The 22,500-nt window shown below is 49.5% G+C and overlaps 2 protein-coding genes across 2 annotated transcripts in view; one reads left to right on the top strand and one right to left on the bottom strand.

The window, feature by feature from the left end:
- Positions 1-22,500, top strand: part of astn2 (astrotactin 2) — a gene marked incomplete at both ends in the record, with an annotated part of 337,790 nt that overhangs the window by 261,219 nt on the left and 54,071 nt on the right. The window contains one exon of the mRNA XM_080530321.1: positions 12,369-12,631. Within this exon, the coding sequence (XP_080386447.1) occupies positions 12,369-12,631 (263 nt within the window). The remainder of the gene's footprint in view (positions 1-12,368; positions 12,632-22,500) is intronic.
- Positions 884-5,829, bottom strand: trim32 (tripartite motif containing 32). The gene is made up of 4 exons (XM_080528174.1): positions 5,804-5,829; positions 4,045-4,774; positions 2,982-3,761; positions 884-2,862 (listed from the first exon to the last, which is right to left on the bottom strand). Exons 2-4 carry the CDS (start codon positions 4,750-4,752, stop codon positions 2,257-2,259), a joined length of 2,094 nt encoding a protein of 697 aa, XP_080384300.1. The 5' UTR covers positions 4,753-4,774; positions 5,804-5,829; the 3' UTR covers positions 884-2,256.

Raw genomic sequence — 22,500 nt, 5'->3', positions numbered from 1 at the left:
AAAAAAGTGTCATCATTTAGCTGGAGGAAGGTTCTTCATGGACATACATTCCTGTTACATTCAAGGTCCCATTGTGGAAAAGGTCACGTATTCAGTGCATCTGGGTCTCTGATGAACCTATTAACACAGAACCTGTGAAATAAATCAATTCAGTTAGTAGGCTTTTTTGTGGGCTGCATATTTCCGAAAACATGTGATTCAACAAGCCATTCATGCTGACCCTGGCTAGTAAGTAACACTAGTGAAGGCCACCGCTCCTTAGAACATGCCTTTGAAGCGGAAGCCTTTCTGGTATTGCAGAAAAGCCTTGAGATTCAAAAGGCAATTCCAAACAAGAGTCGTGTTATACCCTTCAATAGAAATACCTGTGAATGTAAAAAAGAAATAATAATTAAAAAGGTCGCAGAGGGGGCAGAAACGACGACACTATTTGATCTCAAACGTTGGGTTTATTGCACTCAATATATAATCAACTTTAGAAACATGACTCACTTTGTTTACACATGAATTCCTCTAATGAGATAATAACAACAGTAAATTCACTGCCTCCAAGCCAAAGAAGGAAGGTCAATTTGAAAAAGACACAAGTTGATTCTGTTTCACAGTGCACGCATGCGCGCACACACAAACACACCGTGTGACCGTTTTAAAGTGTTAAGATCCAGTTGTAGAAAATAATCCATGAACTCAGAAGAAATAGGCAATTATAATTATTAGAATAATTGTATTTCAGAGGACTTCCATCCCTTTCCATATGGTTCTGAGTGACCAATACAACCACCATTCTCACTACAACCCCCCCCCCCCCCCCCCCCCCCGCACACACACACACACACACACACACACACAATATTGTTTTTCGTCACATTGAAACAAGGACACTTGATTTTATCTTTAGCATTTTATGCATCTTTATACATCTTTATTTACTGTAATAGGTATGTCTGGAATAGCCATAGTGATACTTGAGATGTGGGATATCTGAACATTGAAGGAAGCATTTGGAATGAACACTATTAGCAGTGACAACAAGTAGCATGCTGACAACCAAGATATCCTGATATTGAAGTCCTTTGGTGTTTTGACAAACATGTGTTTCACAAAGAAGCTTCTCAGTAACAAACAAACAAACAGGATAATGACTGTCAACAAATTAGGCTTCACCTGGATTTCTCAGATTTTCTCTTCTGGATTGCTTTTTTTGCAAAACAACAACATAGTATAGTACAGTTCAACTCCCAAATATGTCACAGTACGTACTGATTTCAGTTCAGTTCTGCATGTCCTCCCATAATGACTACGGTCAGAACGGAGGGAGGTTCGTCTGATCCTAGGTCTGTTCCTAAGGGCAACTTCTGGAGGGTGAGTTAACTGAGCGCTGCTTACACTTGGCAGTTACAACCTACTCTACAGGAGGTTCCAAGCACTCAACATGTAGTCTATTACACTCCATTTCCGGTTATATTTTCCAGAGACGGAGGACTACTATTTAGATTAGAAAAAAGCTTTGTCTGGATATAGGGGATAACTCATCTGCAGGTTCTAGACCCACCCCTTCAGACCCAACACAACACTGCAGTCACAGCAACTGCAGGACAACCGCTTCAGTTCAGGCTACATGATACACACGTTGTTGTTATTATTATTGACGGCCAGGTTATAATGATCCAAGTCTATAATTCATCATACACATTAGAGGCTTCAAACAGCCTTTTGGGCCTCCCTAATGGACACGAATGCCTGTAAGCGTTGATGTTCCTCCCTGCCGAACACATCGTTAGGCGTGACAATTATCTTTAATCATCATTAATCTCTTTTTCTTTTGTGTACAGTACAGCAGTTAAAACAGAATAATTCCACACATTGATTGAAACAGTGCCCACCCCCATCCCACACACACACACACACACACACACACGCCAAACGTGGACAACAACACTGATGCATTATTGCTGTCTGTAGTGCTGTGATCCATCTCAAATCAACAGAGGCAGCTTGAATGGTAGACACAGGCTTTAGTTTCCAACATGCTCCCCCACTCCCCAGTCACTCCGACCGATCCAGAAATCAGTCATCGGATACATAGACGGTCTTCATGGTATGAACACGGCTAAGAACCCGTGGAGAAGGAGCAAAAGTTGTTGTGGAATGCAGCCATTGATATTAAAGTGACAGATCAACAGTTTTTTTTCCCCCGCACACACACACACACACACACACGCACGCATACACACACGTTGGATTCCTAGGTCTTTCTTAGCAGGTGGAGGATCGCCTCCTCTGTAAGTACGTGTACACCTTCACACAGTGGTCCCAGCAGTCCAGCACCATCAGCTGCCCCTTCTGAGTGACGGCCACGCCCACCGGGCACGTCAGCCCCTCTGCGATCAGGACGTTGAAGCCGCCCTCTTTGGGGAACTGCAGGATCTCCTTCCTGCCGCTGTCCGTGACCAGCAGGTCCCCGTTGGCGTCCACGCACATGCCTGTGATGCAGCGGAAGTCCTCCGTGTCGGAGAAGAAGTGGCTGAGCTGCTTGCCCATCTGGCCGTCGGTGTTCACCGAGCCGATGGAGAAGCCCCCCTCCAGGTGGTGCTCGTTGTGGCGGTTCTCGATGTTCAGGCCCAGGCCCTGGGTGAAGTAGACGGTGCCGGCGGCATCGCACGTCACGAACTTGGGCCTCACGGCCGAGCACAGGCGGTTGTAGTTGACCACGCCCACGCTGCGGTCCACCGCCAGGCACCACAGCTTGCCGCCCTCCACGTCCGACACCACGAACTGGCCCGACGGCAGGGCGGCGATGCCCCACGGCTTGATCAGCTGGTTCTTGTGGCACGCCACGCAGTGTCCGTCCGTGGTGTACACCTGCCAGGGTAGACAAACGAAAACGGAAAACAATTAAATAAAAATTACGTATGCAGAAGGTGTGAGGTGCAGAATTCCCTAGCTTTGTATGATGCATAGAAGTAGGTAGAACCTCTAACCTTGACAGAGTTGTCATAGTTGTCCGTGACCCCAATGAGGCCCTGGGCGGTGATAGCGATGGAGAGGGGGATGAGGTTGGGCAGGTCGGCGCCCAGGAAGCTGAGGACAAAGTTGTCGATGCTGCTGGGGTTGCGGCGGATCTCCTTCTGGAAGCCCTTTTTGTTGAAGATCTGGATGCGGTAGTTCCCCCGGTCGGCCACCAGCACCTCGCCCTGCGGCGTCACGCAGATGCTGACGGGGAGGTTGAACATGCCGGGGAGGTTCCCCTTACAGCCCATCTTCTTCACAAACTGGCAGGCCTGGAGCCCCGAGCCGCCCGCTCCTCCTCCTCCTCCTCCTCCAGCTCCCCCGGGGGAAGGCCCGCCACCCGCGTCCATGGACTTGGACTTGAAGCTGCCCGGGGAGGCGCACACGGCCTCCTCCACAGCTGTCACCATGTCGAAGTCTCTGTAGAGGTCCAGAGGAGTCCCCCTCACCACCCCCCCAGTGCCCCCCATGGCCCCCACTCCGACCCCAGCGGCCAGCCCCAGCTCCAGCTCTAGCGACCCTTCTTCTTCCTCGTCCATGTCGACAGTACAGGGCTTGGTGGTCAGCTGGCCCACCACCAGGGCTGTGGGGTGCTCCGTCTTGACCAGCTCAGGGTCCTGGAGCTTCAGCAGGGAGGGCAGGCTGCTCTGGAGGTCCAGCTCCTCCTCGTCATTCCCTCCCCCGTCCTCCTCCAGCAGGACGATGTCGCTCTGCTTCACACGCATGGTCAGGTAGTCACACCGGGACACCACCTGTAAAAAAAATAAAAAAGCAGGGAAGGGAATATGTTTTATTCATAATATCACTTAATATCACAGGGCCATTTTCAGCAATGAGGGCTTTTATCTCACTATGACTCTAAAGGGAGGACAGAGAGAGAGAGAGAGAGAGCTACTACATGAAACAAGTACCAGCTTGAAATTGAAAGTGCTGATAAACAGTAATAGTAACGGTGAAACGTATACGTAATATCGGTATACAAAGTAATGGTACCATACCTCCGGCCACCCTATTGACTCCACCCCCTCCACTGACCTGCACCTCTGCGATGTTGAGCAGGTAGGTCTGCTCCTCCAGTATCTGTCCGTTGAGCTTCTCCACCTCGGCCATGGCGGCGGCGAAGGCCCGCCGCGACCTCCCCAGCTCCTCCTGCAGACGGAGCTCCGCCCGGGCGTAGTCCTGCTGCGCCCCGCGGTACTTCAACCTCATCTGCCTCGCCACGCTGTCGATGGCCGCCTTCTTCTTCTGGATGTGTCCCATGGCCTCCCTCAGCGCCGCCAGCTTGCCGCCCAGGTCCCTGCGCCGCTGGTCAGCGGCGGCCCTGATAGGCTGGACGGCGTGGCCCTGCTGCTGATGCCCCTCCCCCTTGCAGAGGTCGCAGAGCACTGTGGCGCAGTCGCGGCAGTACTGGCGCGGCAGGCGGTTGCGGCAGGACTTGCACATGAGGGCGGCGGCCGTGTCGCAGGAGCTGGCGCAGTCGAGGATCTTGAGGACAGTGAGGTTGTCCGCCAGCTGCGAGATGCTGGACATGCGGGACACTTTGCTGCAGAAGGGGCAGCGGACGCCGTTGATGGTGCTGGCCAGCAGCTTCTCCAGGCACTGTCTGCAAACGGTGTGGCCGCACTGGAGGAGTTTGGGCCGGAGCTGGTCCTGGCTGTAGGTCTCCAGGCAGATGGGGCACTCCAGAACCTCTCGGATCAGGTCTGGGTCCAGGGACGGGGACGGGGAGGATGCGGTGGCCATGGTGCTGACGTCTCCCTAACGCCTGAGCAGAGCGAGAGAGAGAGAGAGAGAGAGAGAGGACAACCAAAGAAAAAAGTGGTATCAATGTTTGTTGTGACATGGAGAACAACATCTGTTTACATATAGCATCGCTAATAAGAAGTTGAATAAAACATATCCATCTCTTATTGAAACTGATGAATAAATAAAAAACAATCCTGAATGGTACATTGCATTTTGACCACGTCATGCTGTTCATAACCCGCAGGCTATTGTGAGAAAGAAAGTGTCTCAGTCTAGGAACGAGACGATGATGTTTACAACTTTCGCTCTGGAGCGAGAAAGTGACGAGTGAGTTCGCGGGAGCGTGGGGAACTCTGTATGCATCGATGTTGCTGATAATCGGAGACAGGCCAACCCTGATGCCACCATGGTCTTAACAGTTGCACGTACTATTGACATCGATGCACTTTGCTGGACAGACTTGGACAGACAGCACTGGTATGTAAGCACTGGCTACAAAGCCAACGTGGGCATTCGAGACTGTCTCCCGAGTCAAACAAGCTACCGAGTAATGAAAGAAGACAGCAGTCTGCCTGCACATCATCGGCACGCCGGCGACCTTGGTGCTTTCGGTGTTATCGTCGAGCTGTCAGAGCGACCTAACGCTAGCTCAGGTGTTAGCATGACGGATACAGGAGTCACGATACCAACAAGACAGCGAACAGCAAACAGCGGTGCACCGATCGGAACGATTTCTACGCATGCAAGCACGGTTGTTTCAATAATACATAATGTTGATACGTGATCGATAAGCTCGCGGTATGATGCTGGTTGTTGTTGTTGTCATGTTGATGTTAGTCAACACGTTAGCCAGTGGGAGGCCTCCTCCTCCTCCTCCCCCAAATCGCGAATTTACTCCCACTCCAGTTTTGGGACAATGCGGAATGCAGAAATTAATTCATGATCGGACGGATTGTTGGAAAGTCCAAAAACTCAGTATTCAGAGGCTACAATGACCAAATGTCTACTCTTCAGTTTCTTTCGGTTGACATCTTGCGTGAGATCTTACCTTCGGTTCGATGTCAGATCTGTCGGGGACGGTAGTGTGACAGGCGCGCCTGCTGGGTGTGCTACTGCGGTGCGGTGCGGTGCTGACGTGACGTAACGTCCCCGCCTACATCTATTCCCATTGGTTATTCCGCACGCAGCTGGGACAACGTCCCGACGTGATTGGCTCCCATACCAATCATTCAGGCTGGTCAATATGTTGTCCGTGCGGGATATGAAGTTCCTGCATCTGCTTCTGTGCACCGCACAGAGGCACAATTGTTTCTGTATTTTTATAATGGTTATTCAATCAGCAATGTTTATTGTAAGCTAGAGAAAACATGACATTCATATAATGGGCATCGTATTACCCATGATTTGGTTATTATTTATCTTGTTCTGTACTAGGCAGGCCCGACATACTTTATTACAACTTTTTGTTCAATCAGTCAGGATAAAATAGAAGCAAGTACTTGCAGTCATCGTCTATTTTTGAATGATCCTGATGATATGAGTCATTTGAGAGCTTTGCAAACTTACTGCAGTCATGCACTGTCCTGTAGTATCATAGATTTCTCATCTGCATGTACCGGTATGTACGTGTTTCGAGGTAGGCTACATGAGAAATCGTTATTTGCCGCTAGATGGCAGCATAGGCCTTTTATTACAACATCGGTTGGGAGAGACCATCCCGAAATTACACTTAAAACATGTTTACAGCATTCACTTGCATGTTTTTGTGTGTATTGTCAGTTGTGAGCTTTGTGTTAACTCAATCATAACATTTGACTAGTTTGACTGCAATGGAGGTTTTTTTTGGTCTGTGTGTGTAAAACGTTATTACACCCCTTGCAATATACGTATATGTATCATTATAAGAATGGACACAGCATGTTAACTTTATCAGCGCTTTTTTATGTGCTCTAAATGTCTTTCAGCATGGTTCGGAATGCCTGACGCACTTCTGCTACATTATTTCCTCTTGTGTACTTGTGTAACAGTCTATTGGATGATGGCTTCTACCACTGGCCTTTCACTTAAACCTATCCAGTTGTTTGTTTCTTTTCATTAGTGCACTGCAGATGGCAGATGGAGTCTCTCTCTCTCTCTCTCTCTCTCTCTCTCTCTCTCTCTCTCTCTCTCTCTCTCTCTCTCTCTCTCTCTCTCTCAGATGCAATGTCCCTTGAGCTTGCATTTTCACCCAGGAAAATGCAGTAATCAACAGACTGTGGAAAATTAATAGGCACTATGATCTGGAAGTCTGCCAGTGTTGTTAAAGACGCCAGATTGCACGTCAAAACACTCAGAACGTTTGCGCTTTTTATGAGGCCATAATTACAATGCCAACACTAACAATATTTGACAACATCTGCGTGAAATTAACACTTTTCCTGATGTTTCCTGGGCAACACCTCTATGACCAGAGGGTAGCCTCCCTAATGACTTATGCCACATTCAATCCGTAATTAAAGAGAGAGAAGAGAGAGAGAGAGAGAGAGATAGAGAGAGATGGTCACTAAATGTATCCATATACTATATGTATAACCCAGAGGGTGCGGGTGGGCTCCCACACCTCCACAGCCCTCAGACTCAGCACTGGGTCCCCCCAGGGCTGCGTGCTAAGCCCCATCCTCTACAACCTCTACACCTACGACTTCACCCCCGTCCACCCCAGCAACTCCATCGTAAAGTTTGCAGACGACACCACCGTGGTGGGCTGCATCTCGGGGGGGGACGAGGCGGCGTACAGGGATGAGGTGGAGCAGCTGGGCAAGCTGTGCAAGGTTAACAACCTGCTGCTGAACCAGTCAAAGACCCAGGAAATCATCGTGGACTTCAGGAGGAAAAAATCTGAGGTCCAGCCCCTGCTCGTCGATGGAGGGAGCGTGGAGAGAGTCTCAACCCTCCGATTCCTGGGGGTGCACATACAGGATGACCTGTCCTGGAAGAACAACACAGCAGCCATCATCAAGAAGGCACAACAGCGGCTCTACTTCCTGAGAGTCCTCAGGAAAGACCACATCGGACAGGAGATGCTGGTGACCTTCTACCGCTGCGCAGTGGAGAGCATCCTCATCTACTGCATCTGCATCTGGTTCTCCAGCTGCACAGCCGCAGAGAGGAATGCGCTACAGAGAGTCGTGAGATCGGCCCAGAAGATCACCGGCGCCCCCCTCCCCTCTCTGGAAGAGCTGTACAACACACGCTGCCTCAGGAAGGCCTCCAAGATCTCCAGAGACCCATCCCACCCTGGGTACGAACACTTTGCTCGGCTGCCCTCGAACAGGCGGTTCAGGACCATGTTCGCAAGGACAAACAGACTGAAGCTCAGCTTCTACCCCAGGGCCATTCAGGCCCTGAACACAGCAAAGACCTAGGTTCTAGGCCCTGGACAATCTAGACAATTTGATGGCAGCTACTAGATTGAAATCAAGTGCAACACTGAAACACAACTGTGAACATTTCAAACCTGCAAACTGCGACACTTTAAATGAATGTGCAATAACACTATGTGCAATATGACAACCCTCTGGTACATAAGGTTCAGAGATAGGAAATGTTAGAATAGGTATAGCATAGCATAGAGTACAGCACAGTGTTTTATTTGTATAGTATAGTTTGGTGGATAGTGTACATAGCCTTTATTTATGTAAACCAGCTCCTTTCCCTTCTTTTTTTTTTTTTTTTTTTTTTCCTAGCACCAGGGGAGCCCCCCCTCCCAAATGTCGTTGTTTGGTACCTGTACTATATCAATGACAATAAAGACCATTCATTCATTCATTCATTCATTCATTCATATACTATATGTATTCACTTGTCACTAGGACCAGTGTTCCCTTGGTCACGTCACATGGTCTAGAAAAACTGTAGGCCTTTTGATTTTCCTGTAGGAAGTGACTGCAACAGTAGGTCACAGTTGGTCAGTCTAACCTGTATGTAACATGTATCTGCTCGGAACACAACGGCACCTGTATTCCATGTACTGTAGGTCAACACCTCTGAACCCTGAAGCGATGCTTCAGACGCTTTTGGTCTACAACTGTCGGATGCCCTGTTGACCCGTGGCCTGAAGCTGAAGAGGAAGGGGGAGAGAAGGGTGTGTGAGAGTGGGGTGGGGGGGGGGGGGGGGGGGGGTGGTAGTGTGGCGGCGGTGTGGCGGCTAGGGGGCTTGAAGTGAGTGAGCTAGCTAGCACCGGAGCTGTCGGGAGAAACCCTGGGATAATCACAGGGCTTTATTGTGAGGCCGGAGTGACGACAGCCCTGCACTGTGTCTGTGTTTACTCAAGGAGAGCGTGTAATTGGGCTCTTAGGGCCACCCCTTGAGCCTGTTTACATAGGATGTGAAAAGACTTCACACGCACACACACACACACACGCACATGTACACGCACACACAGACACACATGCACGCACACACACACACACACACACACTCAGATGCATGTACACACACACACACATGCACGCATGCGTTCACGCACACACAGACGCACACACATGCATGCACGCGTACACGCACACACAGACACACATGCAAGCACACACACACACACGCACACACACACACACACACAGATGCATGTACACACACACACACACACATACACTCCCCCACACCCTTGATTTGCACTGCTCCAATCCTGTTCACACTCCAGTGGCAGCTCTATGCCGTATGTAGCCTCCTACAGCCCATCTCCAGACATATATCAATATACACATTGCCTAATAATACGAGCACTCAGACACACCACACGCCAACCTATCGCAAAGACTGACACCTCAAAAGATGTTGACCTTTCCAAGTCCAGTACCATGTATACTATGTATGTCATTCAAATGTCCAAACTCTGCTCTACTCTGGTATATTGATGGCTTTTCCTCTCTATGGGGAAGGTCTATGTTTGTTCTGTGTAGTAAGATGAATAATGAGCTCTTTCTGTCGACTAATCCTCTCATCCTGAGGTGTCAGATCATCTGAGCCTGTGTTCTGTTCCTGTGTTGTCGCCCGGTCTGCTCTGGTGTCAGCCCTGCCCTCACACATCTTAGAAGGCTAACACACACCCACACACACTCGCACATGCACACACGCACACGCGCGCACACACAGACACACACGCACGCACACACACACACACACACATACACGCATGCACACACACAAACACACACACACACACACACACACACACACACAGAAACACACGCACACACACACACACAATGTTAAAAGGCTAACCCATAGTCTGGAATGTGTTTTGAGTGTGAAGGATGATGGAGGTTGAACATAACTGGCCCTTTCCTTGACCTAGCTTTAAAAGAACCGGCAAGAAAAACAGTCAAGACAAGTGAGTTTAAAAGAACAAACACACAGGCTGATTAAGTTCACTGTATGTTTTTTTTTTCCTTTTTCTTTTTTTCCTCTGTGAAATATTATGCAGGCTGCTCTATTTCAATATGATTAAGTGCATTGCAGGAAATGGATCATTTTGAATGTTTTACCATAAGCTGGTCCCAATTACTCTACCTTGAAGAATGTCACTTTGCTTTTTTTTTTCTCCCTCTTCCCCCTGTAAAGTGTAGCATAGACCAGTGTGTGTGTGTGTGTGTGTGTGTGTGTGTGTGTGTCTGTGTGCGTTCGTCCGTGTGTGTGTGTGTGTGTGTGTGTGTGTGTGCTATCGGGTTTTTGTGTGTGTGTGCATGTGTGTGTCTGCTAGCGTGCATGCACGCATGTTTGTGTGTGTGTGTGTGTGTGTGTGTGTCTCTGTCTGTGTGTGTGTTCGTGTGTCTCGTTACTACCAGCTAACACATCTGCATGTTATTGTGTTTATCCAGTGGTTCCCAGTGCTGGCGCTGGTGTTTCCCCACCACAGTCAGTAAGAAGTACCTCAGCCAATAGGTCTGCAGGAGCCTGGGAGACGGCGAGGCGAGCTATGAGTCAGTTGATTGCTCTGCAACTTGAGAAAGCCAGCGGGCCTCATCACGAGCACTGCAGGAATGATAGATGAAGGCAGAGAGAGAGAGACATTCAGTCCGTCACGAAGCCGCAGAATGCCATTCTCTCTGCATGGCGAATGTGGTACTACCGTGGTACACTGTGTGTAGGATATCAAAACTTTCTTGCAACTTTGCTGTCGTCGCCCCCCCACTCTCCCCCCTCCCACGGTGACCTATCCAGGAGAGGACTGTGGATCCGTTTTTATGTTTGTTTTTCGCATGCGATGTCTCAGACACCACTGAGACCGTTTTCTTAACGAAACCTGGGTGAATGATGCGTCTTTCCATAGAGAGATGGTATTGTAATGAAATGGGGGAATATATGTATTGTAGATGTGTTTAGGAGTTGAAAACAGACAATATGTGTGTAGAAAAAAGAAAAACCATTCATTTCCACAGCATCGTTTTCACTCAGTGCCAGTTTGATGGAATATCTGTTTGATTGAATATCGGCAGACGCTTACAGGGTTTCATCACTAACTCACCTCTCACACCCGCATACCTTGTCTCTCCCCCTTACACACACACACACACACACATACACACACACACACACACTCACTCACACCACAACCCCTGGGTTAGTGTTAGGGTTTGGGTCTCTCTCTCCCTCTCTCTGTGTCTCTCATCAATCTCTAATCCAATACCTTCATAATGCCTTCGTCGACTAGATACCGTGTATAGAGCACACTTCTGTTACAAGCTAGCGTAGTCCTACCGCCGTCCAGGTTCAATCCAAGTCAGATCGGCTAATCTAAATCTCCCCGGACCTCCAACCCGGACGTGAGCACAACGGGATTTGGAGGTATGGCTCCGCAAGACTAGTTAGATGATGACTCTGTTTTTCTTTTCAGCGCCACATAAAGTAGATCCAGATGAGTGCTTGTGTGGCTGTGAAACGCCCCTTCCTTCCCTCTCTCTCTCTCTCTCTCTCCCTCCCTGTACTGTATGTCTCTGTGTCCGTCACTCTCGTTGGTGGGAGTGACGGGAGGGAGGCGTGCGAAGCCGCCGAATATATCCTACGTAGAAGACACAAGTGTCTACCGTTAGGCGACCGTTAGACGACATTCCTCAAGATCGCCTCGAGGGGGCGACACTTGAGTTGACATGTCTCAGACAGGGCTAACCTCACCACAAGAGAGCGATTCCAAATCATCTCCGCTACTGTCCGGCCCAGTGTGTGGCATGAGTGGGTGTGTGTGTGTGTATGTGTGTGTGTATGTGTGTGTGTGTGTGTGTTTGTGTGTGCTGGAAGGTGAAATGGTTTTATGGCCTATCTTTCACTCTCAACAGGCCAGAACAGCAATGACATGTGTTCCGTGTGTTTACCCTGAACTGTCTTCTCTCCTTTCCCCTCCTTCTCTCCTTCTCTCTCCCTCTCTCTCTCTCTCTCTCTCTCTCTCTCTCTCTCTCTCTCTCTCTCTCTCTCTCTCTCTCTCTCTCTCTCTCTCCGTCTCCCCCTCTCCCCCTCTCTCTCTCTCTCTCCGTCTCCCCCTCTCCCCCTCTCCCCCTCTCCCTCTCTCTCTCTCTATCTCTCTCTCTCTCTCTCTCTCTCTCTCTCTCTCTCTCCCCCTCTGTCCCCCCCCCTCCAGAGGCGACAGACCAGGGTAGCAGGCGGGAGCTCAAGTCCATGCCCTTCATCAGCTACCTGTCTGGGCTGCTGAAGACCCAGCTGCTGTCCGAGGACCTGGTGACGGGCGTGGAGATCCGCTGCGAGGAGAAGGGCAGCTGCCCCTCGGCCTGCCACCTGTGCCGCCAGGCGGGCCGCGAGTCGCCCTCGCCCAGCCCAGTCCTCCTGGAGGTCAGCCGCATCGTGGCCCTCTACAGCCTGGTGCAGGACAACGCCACCAGAGAGGTGAGAGGGGAGGGGGGGGGTTCGGGGATGGGGGGGGGGGGGGGGAGAGGTGTGTCTGCTCTTACAGCCTGGTACAGGACAACGCCACCAGAGAGGTGAGAGGGGGGGGGGGGGGGGGGGGGGGGGGGGGGGGGGGGGGGGGGGGGGGGTTCAGGGATGGGGGGGGGGAGAGGTGTGTCTGCTCTTACAGCCTGGTGCAGAGGGATGGAGGGAGGGAGGATTGGAGGGAGGTTGGAAGAGAGGTGGGGTGAGGGACATCAGGGATGATAAGGAGGGATTCACATATGCTTTTAAACAAAGTGCAGTCATCCGATGTAATATTGGATGAAAAAAAGCCTCTCAAAATAGAGTTGCCATCTGTATGAGTCTGTCATTAAAAGTTCAACCCAAAGTTCATAATAACTGCACAGGAAATTAAAGAATAGAAAACATTTCTTTATAGTGTACTGTAATTTCTCCACACCCCCTGGTACTACCGGTTGGTCATAGACATTTTCGTCACTCAATGAACTGATTGACACAGCCATGCTTGCTTGTGGTTGCAGTCACCAGAAACACCTCTAGGTGGTGTAAGCGGGCCAACTTTTACCATTGAGACAGAGTAATATAAAAGATAGAAAAAAGGTGACGTCATGGTTTTCTCCTCTTGTGTGGATAAATCATATTAGGAGGGATGCAGGGGTGTGTGTGTGTGTGTGCGTGTGTGTGTTTGTGTGTGTCTGGATGCGTGTCTGTTTTTATGCCTGTCTGTTTCTAACCGCGTCTGTTTGTATGCGTGTCTGTTTGTATGTGTGTCTGTTTGTATGTGTGTCTGTTTGTATGTGTGTCTGTTTGTATGTGTGTCTGTTTGTATGTGTGTCTGTTTGTGGGTGTCTGTGTGTGTTTGTGGGTGTCTGTGTGTGTGTGTGGGTGTCTGTGTCTGTGTGTGTCTGTGTGTGTGTGTGTCTGTGTGTGTTTGTGTGTGTGTGTGTGTGGGGGGGGGGGGGGTGTGTGTGTGGGTGTCTGTGTGTGTTTGTGAGTGTCTGTGTGTGTTTGTGAGTGTGTGTGTGTATGTGGATGTCAGTGTGTGTTTGTGAGTGTCTCTGTGTGTGTGTGTGTGTGTGTGTGTGTGTGTGTGTGTGTGTGTGTGGGTGTCTGTGTGTGTGTGTGGGTGTCTGTGTGTGTGTGTCTGTGTGGGTGTCTGTGTGTGTGTGTGTGTGTGTGTGTCTGTGTGTGTGTGGGTGTGTGTGGGTGTCTGTGTGTGTGTGTGTGTGTGGGTGTGTGTGTGGGTGTCTGTGTGTGTGTGTGTGTGTGTGTGTGTGTGGGGGTGTCTGTGTGTGTGTGTGTGTGTGTGTGTGTGGGTGTCTGTGTGTGTGTGTGGGTGTCTGTGTGTGTGTGTGTGTGTGTGTGTGTGTGTGTGTGTGTGTGTGTGTGGGTGTCTGTGTGTGTGTGTGGGTGTCTGTGTGTGTGTGTGTGTGTGTGTGTGTGTGTGTGGGTGTCTGTGTGTGTTTGTTGGTGTCAGTGTGTGTTTGTTGGTGTCAGTGTGTGTTTGTGAGTGTCTGTGTGTGTGTGTGTGTGGGTGTCTGTGTGTGTGTGGGTGTCTGCGTGTGTGTGTGGGTGTCTGTGTGTGTGTGGGTGTCTGCGTGTGTGTGTGGGTGTCTGTGTGTGTGTGCGTATGTGTGTGTGTGTGAGAGCTGCTGGAGACAGGACTGTATTGTTCTGTCACGACACGGAGGCTGTGTGTGACGTCTCTCCCCTGAGAGAAGCCTATGGTTATTAGATATGGGGAAGTTAGTCATGTTTCATATCTCTGCCCTGAGGTGATTTAAGAGGGGGTCTGGCTCCGCTTGACATTTTGTTTACTACATTTCCCTTTCGTCTTTCGTCTGGGCTCAATCTGAGGAGCGGGAGATGCAATTAGAAGGTCTACTGCACTGCGATGCCACACAACAGACGGTGGTGTGTGTGTGTGTGTGTGTGTGTGTGTGTGTGTGTGTGGTGACTCACCTGTAAACGGTCATGCATTGGCCCAGGCTCAAGCCCCTCCTCCCCCCAACCCCACTCCTCTGGAGACGCACACGCACACACACACACACACACAGACACACACACACACACACACACACACACACACACACACACACTACCCCCCGCCGGGACCAGACCGGTTCACGCTCCCCCCAATCAAGCATCTAATTACCCCGCCTGCTGAAATTACAGCGGGCAGCAACAATACCAGAGGCAAAAGGCAACACACACACACACACACACCCACACACACACACACACAAAGCCCCCAGCCGGTACGTGCCGCCCATAACAAGCTCCTCACCCCCGGAGAAAGAGCACAATCAATAGCAGACGGCCCCTAGTGGGCTCTGTCGATAGATAACCGTGAAGAAGTGCAAAATGTCCTATTTTCTTTCCCCTTCTCTCCGTTCTTCTGTGGATGAGAGGGATGCGGGTGGTGGTGTGGGGGCGGGGGGTGGAGGGTGGAGGGGGGGGGGGGGGGGGGGGCAGACTGCGGTGGATCGCTCCCTCGCTGGCTTTGGCCTCCTCAAAGGTAGCGCGGTGGGATTATTAGCTTGTTATTGATGTCATCGACCCCCTACAGGGACCAGCCAGTAGCTTCTCTTGGCTGCCGCTCCTGTCTCTATTAGCATAACAGACACAATAGCCTTAGTTACCTCCAGACCCCCAGCTACACACATGTACTACAGAGGCAATACCCTTACTGGGGATGTGCCTCTGTCTGTCCGTCTGTCTGTCTGTTTGTCTGTCTGCCTGTCTCTCTGTCTGTCTGTCTGTCTGAGTGTCTGTCTGTCTGTCTCTCTGTCGGTCTGTCTGCCTGTCTGTCTGACTGTATATCTGTCTCCCTCTCTCTCTATGTCTGTCTGTCTGTATGTCTCTCTGTCTCTCTCTGTCTGTCTGTCTGTCTGTCTGTCTGTCTCTCTGTCTGTATGTCTCTCTGTCTGTATGTCTCTCTGTCTGTCTGTCTGTATGTCTCTCTGTCTGTCTGTCTGTATGTCTCTCTGTCTGTATGTCTCTCTGTCTGTCTGTCTGTCTGTCTCTCTGTCTGTCTGCCTGTCTGCCTCTCTGTCTCTGTCTCTCTGTCTGTCTGTCTCTCTGTCTGTCTGAGTGTCTGTCTGTCTGTCTGTCTGTCTGTCTCTCTGTCTGTCTGCCTGCCTGTCTGTCTGACTGTCTGTCTGTCTGTCTGTCTCTCTCTCTCTTTATGTATGTATGTCTGTCTGTCTGTCTGTCTGTATGTCTCTCTGTCTGTCTGTCTGTCTCTCTGTCTGTATGTCTCTCTGTCTGTCTGTCTGTATGTCTCTCTGTCTGTATGTATGTATGTATGTCTGTCTGTCTGTATGTCTCTCTGTCTGTATGTCTCTCTGTATGTATGTATGTATGTATGTCTGTCTGTATGTCTCTCTGTCTGTATGTCTCTCTGTCTGTCTGTATGTCTGCCTGTCTGTATGTCTCTGTCTGTATGTCTGTCTGTATGTCTGTATGTATCTCTGTCTGTCTGCCTGTCTGTCTGTATGTCTGTCTGTCTGTCTGTCTGTCTATCTCTGTCTGTATGTCTGTCTGTATGTCTGTCTGTCTGTCTATATGTCTGTCTGTCTGTCTGTCTGCCTGCCTGTCGGTCTGTCTCTCTGTTACCCTGAATAGAGAGAGAGAGATCAGAGCTCTTTATTCACCGTTCTGTTTAATAAACAAAGAGCAGCGTCAAACACTGCACGTCGTGTATGCAAATAAATCTGGTGTAATCCGTCTTGTAGCGTAATCCCATGGATGTGACCTCTTTTACTCCTCGTTCACTGAGCGCCCGCAACAGAAGTCAGGGGAGGCCGGCCGAGGTGGAACGAGGACACCGCGCTCATTCTAACGGACAACAACGGACTAGAGGACCAGTATCAAACGCCGGTGTTTATTATTGTGCGAGGCGTCATTCCTCAGGCCATGCCGTGCATTACAGTGGGCCGCCCGACCTGTCAGTGGTCTACCTCAAACACTCCAGTCACTAGCTGCTGGTCTTCCACGCCTGCTCTGAATGGGGAAGAAGTCAGTGGTGTGAAACACTGACATGTTGCAGATTGAAATATGGTGTAGACAGGTAGACTGGTAGACAGGTTTATAGTTATACAGGTAGACTGGTAGACAGGTAGACAGGTAGACAGGTTTACGGTTATACAGGTAGACAGGTAGACAGGTAGACTGGTTTACAGTTATACAGGTAGACTGGTAGACAGGTGTATAGTTATATAGGTAGACTAGTAGACAGTTGTACATGTAAATGGGTAGACTGGAAGACAGGTAGACAGGTAGTCTGGTAGACTGCTAGACAGATAGACAGGTAGTCAGGTAGACAGGTAGACAGATAGACAGGTAGACTGGTAAACAGGTAGATAGGTAGACAGGTAGACAGGTAGACAGGTAAACAGGTAGATAGGTAGACAGGTAAACAGGTAGACTGGTAGAGAGGTAGACAGGTAGAGAGGTAGACAGGTAGACTGGTAGACAGGTAGACTGGTAGACTGGTAGACTGGTACAGGTAGAGAGGTAGACAGGTACACAGGTAGACAGATAGACTGGTAGACAGGTAGACAGGTAGACAGGTAGACAGATAGACTGGTAGACAGGTAGACAGGTAGACTGGTAGACAGATAGACAGGTAGACAGGTAGACAGGTAGACAGGTAGACTGGTACAGGTAGACAGGTAGACAGGTAGACAGGTAGACAGGTAGACAGGTAGACAGGTAGACAGGTAGACTGGTAGACAGGTAGACTAGTAGACAGGTAGACTGGTAGACAGGTAGACTAGTAGACTGGTAGACTGGTAGACAGGTAGACTGGTAGACTGGTAGACAGATAGACAGGTAGACAGGTAGACAGGTAGACAGGTAGACTGGTAGACAGGTAGACAGGTAGACTGGTAGACAGATAGACTGGTACAGGTAGACAGGTAGACAGGTAGACAGGTAGACTGGTAGACAGGTAGACAGATAGACAGGTAGACAGGTAGATAGGTAGACAGGTAGACAGGTAGACAGGTAGAGAGGTAGACAGGTAGACAGGTAGACAGGTAGAGAGGTAGACAGGTAGACTGGTAGACAGGAAGATAGGTAGACAGGTAGACAGGAAGACAGGTAGAGAGGTAGACAGGTAGACAGGTAGAGAGGTAGACAGGTAGACAGGTAGACTAGTAGACAGGTAGACTGGTAGACAGGAAGACTGGTAGACAGGTAGACTGGTAGAAAGGTAGACAGGTAGACTGGTAAACAGGTAGACAGGTAGACAGGTAGACTGGTAGACAGGTAGACAGGTAGACTGGTAGACAGATAGACTGGTAGACTGGTAGACAGGTAGACAGGTAGACAGATAGACAGGTAGTCAGGTAGACTGGTAAACAGGTAGACAGGTAGACTGGTAGACAGATAGACAGGTAGTCAGGTAGACTGGTAGACAGGTAGACAGGTAGACTGGTAAACAGGTAGACAGGTAGACTGGTAAACAGGTAGACAGGTAGACTGGTAGACAGGTAGACAGGTAGACAGGTAGTCAGGTAGACAGGTAGACTGGTAGACAGGTAGACAGGTAGACAGGTAGACAGGTAGACAGATAGACAGGTAGTCAGGTAGACAGGTAGACTGGTAGACAGGTAGACAGGTAGACTGGTAGACAGGTAGACAGGTAGACAGGTAGACAGGTAGACAGGTAGACTGGTAAACAGGTAGACAGGTAGACTGGTAGACAGGTAGACAGGTAGACAGATAGACAGGTAGTCAGGTAGACAGGTAGACTGGTAGACAGGTAGACAGGTAGACTGGTAGACAGGTAGACAGGTAGACAGGTAGACTGGTACAGGTAGACTGGTACAGATAGACAGGTAGTCAGGTAGACAGATAGACAGGTAGACAGGTAGACAGATAGACAGATAGACTGGTAAACAGGTAGACAGGTAGACTGGTAGACAGGTAGACAGGTAGACAGATAGACAGGTAGTCAGGTAGACAGGTAGACTGGTAGACAGGAAGACAGGTAGACAGGTAGACTGGTAAACAGGTAGACAGGTAGACTGGTAGACAGGTAGTCAGGTAGACAGGTAGACTGGTAGACAGGTAGACAGGTAGACAGATAGACAGGTAGAGAGGTAGACAGGTAGACTGGTAGACAGGAAGACAGGTAGATAGGTAGACAGGTAGACAGGTAGACAGGTAGACAGGTAGATAGGTAGACTGGTAGACAGGTAGACAGGTAGACTGGTAGCGAGGTAGACAGGTAGACAGATAGACTGGTACAGATAGACTGGTACAGGTAGACAGGTAGACAGGTAGACTGGTAGACAGGAAGACAGGTAGACTAGTAGACAGGTAGACTGGTAGACAGGTAGACTAGTACAGGTAGACTGGTAGACTGGTAGACTAGTAGACAGGTAGACAGGTAGACAGGTAGACTGGTAGACAGGTAGACAGGTAGACAGGTAGACAGGTAGACAGGTAGACTAGTAGACAGGTAGACAGGTAGACAGGTAGACAGGTAGACTGGTAGACAGGAAGACAGGTAGACTAGTAGACAGGTAGACTGGTAGACAGGTAGACTAGTACAGGTAGACTGGTAGACTGGTAGACTAGTAGACAGGTAGACAGGTAGACAGGTAGACTAGTAGACTGGTAGACTGGTAGACAGGTAGACAGGTAGACTGGTAGACTGGTAGACAGGTAGACAGGTAGACTGGTAGACAGGTAGACAGGTAGACAGGTAGACTGGTAGACAGGTAGACTGGTAGACAGGTAGACAGGTAGACTGGTAGACTGGTAGACAGGTAGACTGGTAGACTGGTAGACTGGTAGACTGGTAGACTGGTACAGGTAGACAGGTAGACAGGTAGACAGGTAGACTGGTAGACTGGTAGACAGGTAGACAGGTAGACTGGTAGACAGGTAGACTGGTAGACAGGTAGACTGGTAGACTGGTAGAGAGGTAGACAGGTAGACAGGTAGACTGGTAGACAAGTTTAGAGTTATACAGGTAGACAGGTAGACTGGTTTACAGTTATACAGGTAGACTGGTAGACAGGTGTATAGTTATATAGGTAGACTAGTAGACAGTTGTACATGTAAATGGGTAGACTGGAAGACAGGTAGACAGGTAGTCTGGTAGACTGCTAGACAGATAGACAGGTAGTCAGGTAGACAGGTAGACAGATAGACAGGTAGACTGGTAAACAGGTAGATAGGTAGACAGGTAGACAGGTAGACAGGTAAACAGGTAGATAGGTAGACAGGTAAACAGGTAGACTGGTAGAGAGGTAGACAGGTAGAGAGGTAGACAGGTAGACTGGTAGACAGGTAGACTGGTAGACTGGTAGACTGGTACAGGTAGAGAGGTAGACAGGTACACAGGTAGACAGATAGACTGGTAGACAGGTAGACAGGTAGACAGGTAGACAGATAGACTGGTAGACAGGTAGACAGGTAGACTGGTAGACAGATAGACAGGTAGACAGGTAGACAGGTAGACAGGTAGACTGGTACAGGTAGACAGGTAGACAGGTAGACAGGTAGACAGATAGACAGGTAGACAGGTAGACAGGTAGACAGGTAGACTGGTAGACAGGTAGACTAGTAGACAGGTAGACTGGTAGACAGGTAGACTAGTAGACTGGTAGACTGGTAGACAGGTAGACTGGTAGACTGGTAGACAGATAGACAGGTAGACAGGTAGACAGGTAGACAGGTAGACTGGTAGACAGATAGACTGGTACAGGTAGACAGGTAGACAGGTAGACAGGTAGACTGGTAGACAGGTAGACAGATAGACAGGTAGACAGGTAGATAGGTAGACAGGTAGACAGGTAGACAGGTAGAGAGGTAGACAGGTAGACAGGTAGACAGGTAGAAAGGTAGACAGGTAGACTGGTAGACAGGAAGATAGGTAGACAGGTAGACAGGAAGACAGGTAGAGAGGTAGACAGGTAGACAGGTAGAGAGGTAGACAGGTAGACAGGTAGACTAGTAGACAGGTAGACTGGTAGACAGGAAGACTGGTAGACAGGTAGACTGGTAGACAGGTAGACAGGTAGACTGGTAAACAGGTAGACAGGTAGACAGGTAGACTGGTAGACAGGTAGACAGGTAGACTGGTAGACAGATAGACTGGTAGACTGGTAGACAGGTAGACAGGTAGACAGATAGACAGGTAGTCAGGTAGACAGGTAGACTGGTAAACAGGTAGACAGGTAGACTGGTAGACAGGTAGACAGATAGACAGGTAGTCAGGTAGACTGGTAGACAGGTAGACAGGTAGACTGGTAAACAGGTAGACAGGTAGACTGGTAAACAGGTAGACAGGTAGACAGGTAGACAGGTAGACAGGTAGTCAGGTAGACTGGTAGACAGGTAGACAGGTAGACAGGTAGACAGGTAGACAGATAGACAGGTAGTCAGGTAGACAGGTAGACTGGTAGACAGGTAGTCAGGTAGACAGGTAGACAGGTAGACAGGTAGACTGGTAAACAGGTAGACAGGTAGACTGGTAGACAGGTAGACAGGTAGACAGATAGACAGGTAGTCAGGTAGACAGGTAGACTGGTAGACAGGTAGACAGGTAGACTGGTAGACAGGTAGACAGGTAGACAGGTAGACTGGTACAGGTAGACTGGTACAGATAGACAGGTAGTCAGGTAGACAGATAGACAGGTAGACAGGTAGACAGGTAGACAGGTAGACTGGTACAGGTAGACAGGTAGACAGGTAGACAGGTAGACAGGTAGACTGGTAGACAGGTAGACAGGTAGACTGGTAGACAGATAGACTGGTACAGGTAGACAGGTAGACAGGTAGACAGGTAGACTGGTAGACAGATAGACAGGTAGTCAGGTAGACAGGTAGACTGGTAGACAGGTAGACAGGTAGACTGGTAGACAGGTAGACAGGTAGACAGGTAGACTGGTACAGGTAGACTGGTACAGATAGACAGGTAGTCAGGTAGACAGATAGACAGGTAGACAGGTAGACAGATAGACAGGTAGACTGGTAGACAGGTAGACAGGTAGACAGGTAGACTGGTACAGGTAGACTGGTACAGATAGACAGGTAGTCAGGTAGACAGATAGACAGGTAGACAGGTAGACAGATAGACAGATAGACTGGTAAACAGGTAGACAGGTAGACTGGTAGACAGGTAGACAGGTAGACAGATAGACAGGTAGTCAGGTAGACAGGTAGACTGGTAGACAGGAAGACAGGTAGACAGGTAGACTGGTAAACAGGTAGACAGGTAGACTGGTAGACAGGTAGTCAGGTAGACAGGTAGACTGGTAGACAGGTAGACAGGTAGACAGATAGAGAGGTAGACAGGTAGACTGGTAGACAGGAAGACAGGTAGATAGGTAGACAGGTAGACAGGTAGACAGGTAGATAGGTAGACTGGTAGACAGGTAGACAGGTAGACTGGTAGCGAGGTAGACAGGTAGACAGATAGACTGGTACAGATAGACTGGTACAGGTAGACAGGTAGACAGGTAGACTGGTAGACAGGAAGACAGGTAGACTAGTAGACAGGTAGACTGGTAGACAGGTAGACTAGTACAGGTAGACTGGTAGACTGGTAGACTAGTAGACAGGTAGACAGGTAGACAGGTAGACAGGTAGACTGGTAGACAGGTAGACAGGTAGACAGGTAGACAGGTAGACAGGTAGACAGGTAGACTAGTAGACAGGTAGACAGGTAGACAGGTAGACAGGTAGACTGGTAGACAGGAAGACAGGTAGACTAGTAGACAGGTAGACTGGTAGACTGGTAGACAGGTAGACAGGTAGACTGGTAGACTAGTAGACAGGTAGACAGGTAGACAGGTAGACTAGTAGACTGGTAGACTGGTAGA

The sequence above is a fragment of the Nansenia antarctica genome, assembly GCF_963989245.1.
Source record: "Nansenia antarctica genome assembly, chromosome: 4".
Classification (NCBI taxonomy): domain Eukaryota; kingdom Metazoa; phylum Chordata; class Actinopteri; order Argentiniformes; family Microstomatidae; genus Nansenia; species Nansenia antarctica.
The sequence above is the reverse complement of the archived record's forward strand: the minus strand, read 5'-3'. Positions and strand labels throughout refer to the sequence as shown.

Coding starts and splice junctions, on each gene's coding strand:
- trim32 (XM_080528174.1), bottom strand. CDS start 4,752: ATGGCCACCGCATCCTCCCCGTCCCCGTCCCTGGACCCAGACCTGATC. Junction 3,762..4,044: donor TCAACATCGCAGAGGTGCAG/GTCAGTGGAGGG, acceptor TTTTTTTTACAG/GTGGTGTCCCGGTGTGACTA. Junction 2,863..2,981: donor ACTATGACAACTCTGTCAAG/GTTAGAGGTTCT, acceptor CTACCCTGGCAG/GTGTACACCACGGACGGACA.